The sequence below is a fragment of the Salmo salar genome, chromosome ssa06 (assembly GCF_905237065.1).
Source record: "Salmo salar chromosome ssa06, Ssal_v3.1, whole genome shotgun sequence".
Taxonomy (NCBI): domain Eukaryota; kingdom Metazoa; phylum Chordata; class Actinopteri; order Salmoniformes; family Salmonidae; genus Salmo; species Salmo salar.
In genome coordinates, this window is record NC_059447.1 from 94,049,643 (window position 1) to 94,057,142 (window position 7,500).

The 7,500-nt window shown below is 46.7% G+C and overlaps 1 protein-coding gene across 1 annotated transcript in view; it reads right to left on the reverse strand.

Annotated features, from left to right (window-relative positions):
* LOC106591869 (runt-related transcription factor 2) overlaps positions 1 to 7,500 on the reverse strand; it is a 68,968-nt gene that overhangs the window by 19,744 nt on the left and 41,724 nt on the right. Inside the window, exon 4 of the mRNA XM_045721227.1 lies at positions 1,489 to 1,665. Within this exon, the coding sequence (XP_045577183.1) occupies positions 1,489 to 1,665 (177 nt within the window). The remainder of the gene's footprint in view (positions 1 to 1,488; positions 1,666 to 7,500) is intronic.

Genomic DNA, 7,500 nt, shown 5'->3' on the forward strand with positions numbered 1-7,500 from the left:
TGGGACAGATCAGAGATGTAATTACAACAGGACTGACAGATTGGGACAGATCAGAGACTGATAGATTGGGACAGATCAGAGACTGATAGATTGGGACAGATCAGAGATGTAGTTACAACAGGACTGATAGATTGGGACAGATCAGAAACTGATAGATTGGGACAGATCAGAGACTGATAGATTAGGACAGATCAGAGACTGATAGATTGGGACAGATCAGAGATGTAATTACAACAGGACTGATAGATTGGGACAGATCAGAGACTGATAGATTGGGACAGATCAGAGACTGATAGATTGGGACAGATCAGAGATGTATTAAACACTGATAGATTGGGACAGATCAGAGATGTAATTACAACAGGACTGACAGTTGGGACATTATAGATTGGGACAGATCAGAGACTGATAGATTGGGACAGATCAGAGATTATCAACTGATAGATTGGGACAGATCGGAGATGTAGTTACAACAGGACTGATAGATTGGGACAGATCAGAGATGTAGTTACAACAGGACTGATAGATTGGGACAGATCAGAGACTGATAGATTGGGACAGATCAGAGATGTAGTTACAGCAGGACTGATCGATTGGGACAGGTAGTGAGATGTCAGGAACAGGGACAGGTTTGGGACAGGTATTGTAACCAGCTAGCTGTTCTGCCAGACACTATTACTTACTGTCCTGTAGCATGACAGGTGAGACATTACAGCTGATGTTAGTGAACCCTGTTTCACGCTGCTCTCAGTAGGTTATAAATCTAGATTATAGGTGGAGGGGTAGAGTTATGGCTCTCATCTGGTATCGGTGTCTATGTGTGTCGAAGGGTTAGAGATTATGGTCACATCTGGTATCTGTTTTAGTAAGGGTTAGGGGGGGCCTGTATTTAAATCTCACCTGTTATCTGCGTTAATAAGGGTTAGGGGGGCCTGTATTTAAATCTCACCTGTTATCTGCGTTAATAAGGTTTAGGGGGGCCTGTATTTAAATCTCACCTGTTATCTGCGTTAATAAGGGTTAGGGGGGCCTGTATTTATATCTCACCTGTTATCTGCGTTAATAAGGTTTAGGGGGGCCTGTATTTATATCTCACCTGTTATCTGCGTTAATAAGGTTTAGGGGGGCCTGTATTTAAATCTCACCTGTTATCTGCGTTAATAAGGTTTAGGGGGGCCTGTATTTAAATCTCACCTGTTATCTGCGTTAATAAGGTTTAGGGGGGCCTGTATTTAAATCTCACCTGTTATCTGCGTTAATAAGGTTTAAGGGGGCCTGTATTTATATCTCACTTGATATCTGAGTTTATAAGGTTTAGGGGGGCCTGTATTTAAATCTCACCTGTTATCTGCGTTAATAAGGTTTAAGGGGGCCTGTATTTATATCTCACTTGATATCTGAGTTTATAAGGGTTAAGGGGGCCTGTATTTCAATCTCACCTGCTATCTGCGTTTATAAGGGTTAAGGGGGCCTGTATTTAAATCTCACCTGGTATCTGTGTCTGCCCTTGGGGGTTGAAGGAGTTGTGTCCAGCGTTGAGCGGCTGTTGTTGGGACTGTGTCGGCACGGCAACCCTCATGGTTGTCTGTCTGATCCTCTCCAGCTCACTGAGACGGTCTGAGAACAGCCCTGCTTTAGGAGATTCCTCTAGCTTCTGACGATGTCCTGTACAACAACAACAACAACATCAACAATAATGAGAGGGTCTGAGAGATGAGATACAAGGTTGTTCTCCCACAGAACTGACTGTGAGGCTGGGTGGGGATGGAGAGAATAGGAGAGAGGAGGAGGGATAGGTTGGGTGGAGATGGAGAGGAGAGGAGAGAGGAGGAGAGGAGGGAGAGGCTGGGAAGGGATGGAGAGGAGAGGAGAGGAGAGGAGAGGAGAGGAAGGAGAGGAGAGGAAGGAGAGGAGAGGAAGGAGAGGCTGGGTGGAGATGGAGAGAATAGGAGAGGAGAGGAGGGATAGGTTGGGGGTAGATGGAGAGGAGATGAGATGAGAGGAGAGGAGAGGAGAGGAGAGGAGAGGAGAGGAGACGAGAGGAGAGGAGAGGAGAGGAGAGGAGAGGCTGGGTGGAGATGGAGAGAATAGGAGAGGAGAGGAGAGGCTGGGAAGGGATGGAGAGAATAGGAGAGAATAGGAGAGGAGAGAGGAGAGGCTGGGAAGGGATGGAGAGAATAGGAGAGGAGAGGAGAGGAGGGAGAGGCTGGGTGGAGATGGAGAGAATAGGAGAAGAGAGGAGAGGCTGGGAAGGGATGGAGAGAATAGGAGAGAATAGGAGAGGAAAGAGGAGAGGCTGGGAAGGGATGGAGAGAATAGGAGAGGAAAGGAGAGGAGGGAGAGGCTGGGTGGAGATGGAGAGAATAGGAGAGGAGAGGAGAGGCTGGGTGGGGATGGAGAGAATAGGAGAGGAGAGGAGAGGAGGGAGAGTCTGGGTAGGGATGGAGAGAATAGGAGAGGAGAGAGGAGAGAGAGGGAGAGGCTGGGTGGATATGGAGAGAATAGGAGAGGAGAGGAGAGTCTGGGAAGGGATGGAGAGAATAGGAGAGGAGAGGAGAGGAGGGAGAGGCTGGGTGGAGATGGAGAGAATAGGAGAGGAGAGGAGAGGCTGGGAAGGGATGGAGAGAATAGGAGAGGAGAGGAGAGGAGAGGAGGGAGAGGCTGGGTGGGGATGGAGAGAATAGGAGAGGAAAGGAGAGGAGAGGCTGGGTGGAGATGGAGAGAATAGGAGAGGAGAGAGGAGAGGAGGGAGAGGCTGGGAAGGGATAGAGAGGAGAGGAGAGGAGAGAGGAGAGGAGAGGCTGAGAAGGGATGGAGAGAATAGGAGAGGAGAGGAGAGGAGAGGAGAGGAGAGGCTGGGAAGGGATGGAGAGAATAGGAGAGGAGAGAGGAGAGGAGAGGCTGGGAAGGGATGGAGAGAATAGGAGAGGAGAGAGGAGAGGAGAGGCTGGGAAGGGATGGAGAGAATAGGAGAGGAGAGAGGAGAGGAGGGAGAGGCTGGGAAGGGATAGAGAGAATAGGAGAGGAGAGTGTTTTAAGTATCACTGCTTTAACTGTCAGATCTGAAAGAGAGCCCTACTTGTTAACATTTGATGAGACTACAGACACTCAGATATATGAGACAAGTAACCCTGAGTCAGTACCTCAGTAGGTACAGGTCTATAAGTATGGCAGATAGTAGACAGGTTTACCTCAGTAAGTATGGCAGATAGTAGACAGGTCCACCTCAGTAGGTACAGGTCTATAAGAATGGCAGATAGTAGACAGGTCTACCTCAGTAGGTACAGGTCTATAAGTATGGCAAATAGTAGACAGGTCTACCTCAGTAGGTACAGGTCTATAAGTATGGCAGATAGTAGACAGGTCTACCTCAGTAGGTACAGGTCTATAAGAATGGCAGATAGTAGACAGGTCTACCTCAGTAGGTACAGGTCTATAAGTATGGCAGATAGTAGACAGGTTTACCTCAGTAAGTATGGCAGATAGTGGACAGGTCTACCTCAGTAGGTACAGGTCTATAAGTATGGCAGATAGTGGACAGGTCTACCTCAGTAGGTACAGGTCTATAAGTATGGCAGATAGTAGACAGGTCTACCTCAGTAAGTATGGCTGATATGAGAGGTTTACCTCAGTAAGTATGGCAGATAGTAGACAGGTTTACCTCAGTAGGTACAGGTCTATAAGTATGGCAGATAGTAGACAGGTCTATAAGTATGGCAGATAGTATACAGGTCTACCTCAGTAGGTACAGGTCTATAAGTATGGCAGATAGTAGACAGGTTTACCTCAGTAGGTACAGGTCTATAAGTATGGCAGATAGTAGACAGGTCTACCTCAGTAGGTACAGGTCTATAAGTATGGCAGATAGTAGACAGGTCTACCTCAGTAGGTACAGGTCTATAAGTATGGCAGATAGTAGACAGGTCTACCTCAGTAGGTACAGGTCTATAAGTATGGCAGATAGTAGACAGGTCTACCTCAGTAAGTACAGGTCTACCTCAGTAAGTATGGCAGATATGAGACAGGTTTACCTCAGTAGGTACAGGTCTATAAGTATGGCAGATAGTAGACAGGTCTACCTCAGTAGGTACAGGTCTATAAGTATGGCAGATAGTAGACAGGTCTACCTCAGTAGGTACAGGTCTATAAGTATGGCAGATAGTAGACAGGTCTACCTCAGTAGGTACAGGTCTATAAGTATGGCAGATAGTAGACAGGTCTACCTCAGTAAGTACAGGTCTACCTCAGTAAGTATGGCAGATAGTAGACAGGTCTACCTCAGTAGGTACAGGTCTATAAGTATGGCAGATAGTAGACAGGTCTACCTCAGTAAGTACAGGTCTACCTCAGTAAGTATGGCAGATATGAGACAGGTTTACCTCAGTAGGTACAGGTCTATAAGTATGGCAGATAGTAGACAGGTCTACCTCAGTAGGTACAGGTCTATAAGTATGGCAGATAGTAGACAGGTCTACCTCAGTAAGTACAGGTCTACCTCAGTAAGTATGGCAGATATGAGACAGGTTTACCTCAGTAGGTACAGGTCTATAAGTATGGCAGATAGTAGACAGGTTTACCTCAGTGGGTACAGGTCTATAAGTATGGCAGATAGTAGACAGGTCTACCTCAGTAGGTACAGGTCTATAAGTATGGCAGATAGTAGACAGGTCTACCTCAGTAGGTACAGGTCTATAAGTATGGCAGATAGTAGACAGGTCTACCTCAGTAAATACAGGTCTACCTCAGTAAGTATGGCAGATAGTAGACAGGTCTACCTCAGTAGGTACAGGTCTATAAGTATGGCAGATAGTAGACAGGTCTACCTCAGTAGGTACAGGTCTATAAGTACAACTTTTTGTCTGTCTTGACCCTGAGCCTGCCTGCTATTTACCTGGATTATAAACCCATGTCTGTCCAGCTATTTACCTGGATTATAAACCCATGTCTGTCCAGCTATTTACCTGGATTACAAACCCATGTCTGTCCAGCTATTTACCTGGATTATAAACCCATGTCTGTCCAGCTATTTACCTGGATTATAAACCCATGTCTGTCCAGCTATTCACCTGGATTACAAACCCATGTCTGTCCAGCTATTTACCTGGATTATAAACCCATGTCTGTCCAGCTATTTCCCTGGATTATAAACCCATGTCTGTCCAGCTATTTACCTGGATTATAAACCCATGCCTGTCCAGCTATTCACCTGGATTACAAACCCATGTCCTCAACCTGCTTTCTGCCAGCCCCTGTGTATTCAATAAATCTCACCCTGAACCATCTGCCTCACGTGACTCCATCTGGCTCTCACCCTGAACCATCTGCCTCGCGTTTCTCCATCTGGCTCTCACCCTGAACCATCTGCCTCACGTTTTTCCGTCTGGCTCTCACCCTGAGCCTTGATCCAGGGAGACTTGGGGAACACAGGGAGACACAGTGAGAAAAAGGAAAGATTCGGTGGGACATAACAAGAGGCAGGGGAGGAGAGAGATGTGGGGAGACAGGGAGAGGAGCAAAGGAGAGAAGGAGAGGAGGAGAGGAGTAGAGGAGGAGAGAGATGTGGGGAGACAGGGAGAGGAGCAAAGGAGAGAAGGAGAGGAGGAGAGAGATGTGGGGAGACAGGGAGAGGAGCAAAGGAGAGAAGGAGAGGAGGAGAGAGATGTGGGGAGACAGGGAGAGGAGCAAAGGAGAGAAGGAGAGGAGGAGAGGAGTAGACCCTGAAGAAAAGTACATAAGGAGGTCTAGATGTGTGTGTGTGTGTGTGTGTGTGTGTGTGTGTGTGTGTGTGTGTGTGTGTGTGTGTGTGTGTGTGTGTGTGTGTGTGTGGAGAGAGAGAGAGAGAGTCTGGAGTCACGATGTCCCTGAATAGTGCTGAGTCCACACTACTGAGAGTCCCTGAACAAGCAGGCTGGAGAAACAATTATACACAGCTTTACACTGCAGACGGTGACAGAATGTACACAGCTTTACACTGTAGACGGTGACAGAATGTACACAGCTTTACACTGCAGACGGTGACAGAATATATCCAGCTTTACACTGCAGACGGAGACAGAATGTACACAGCTTTACACTGCAGACGGTGACAGAATATACACAGCTTTACACTGCAGACGGTGACAGAATGTACACAGCTTTACACTGCAGACGGTGACAGAATGTACACAGCTTTACACTGCAGACGGTGACAGAATGTACACAGCTTTACACTGCAGACGGTGACAGAATGTACACAGCTTTACACTGCAGACGGTGACAGAATATACACAGCTTTACACTGTAGACGGTGACAGAATGTACACAGCTTTACACTGCAGACGGAGACAGAATGTACACAGCTTTACACTGTAGACGGAGACAGAATATACACAGCTTTACACTGCAGACGGTGACAGAATATACACAGCTTTACACTGTAGACGGAGACAGAATATACACAGCTTTACACTGCAGACGAAGACAGAATATACACAGCTTTACACTGCAGACGGTGACAGAATATGCACAGCTTTACACTGCAGACGGAGACAGAATATACACAGCTTTACACTGCAGACGGTGACAGAATGTACACAGCTTTACACTGCAGACGGTGACAGAATATACACAGCTTTACACTGCAGACGGTGACAGAATATACACAGCTTTACACTGCAGACGGTGACAGAATGTACACAGCTTTACACTGTAGACGGAGACAGAATATACACAGCTTTACACTGCAGACGGTGACAGAATGTACACAGCTTTACACTGCAGACGGTGACAGAATATACACAGCTTTACACTGCAGACGGTGACAGAATGTACACAGCTTTACACTGTAGACGGAGACAGAATATACACAGCTTTACACTGCAGACGGTGACAGAATGTACACAGCTTTACACTGCAGACGGTGACAGAATGTACACAGCTTTACACTGCAGACGGTGACAGAATACACACAGCTTTACACTGCAGACGGTGACAGAATGTACACAGCTTTACACTGCAGACGGAGACAGAATACACACAGCTTTACACTGCAGACGGTGACAGAATGTACACAGCTTTACACTGCAGACGGAGACAGAATATACACAGCTTTACACTGCAGACGGTGACAGAATATACACAGCTTTACACTGTAGACGGAGACAGAATATACACAGCTTTACACTGCAGACGGTGACAGAATATACACAGCTTTACACTGTAGACGGAGACAGAATATACACAGCTTTACACTACAGACGGTGACAGAATGTACACAGCTTTACACTGCAGACGGTGACAGAATGTACACAGCTTTACACTGCAGACGGAGACAGAATGTACACAGCTTTACACTGCAGACGGAGACAGAATATACACAGCTTTACACTGCAGACGGTGACAGAATGTACACAGCTTTACACTGCAGACGGTGACAGAATATACACAGCTTTACACTGCAGACGGTGACAGAATATACACAGCTTTACACTGTAGACGGAGACAGAATATACACAGCTTTAC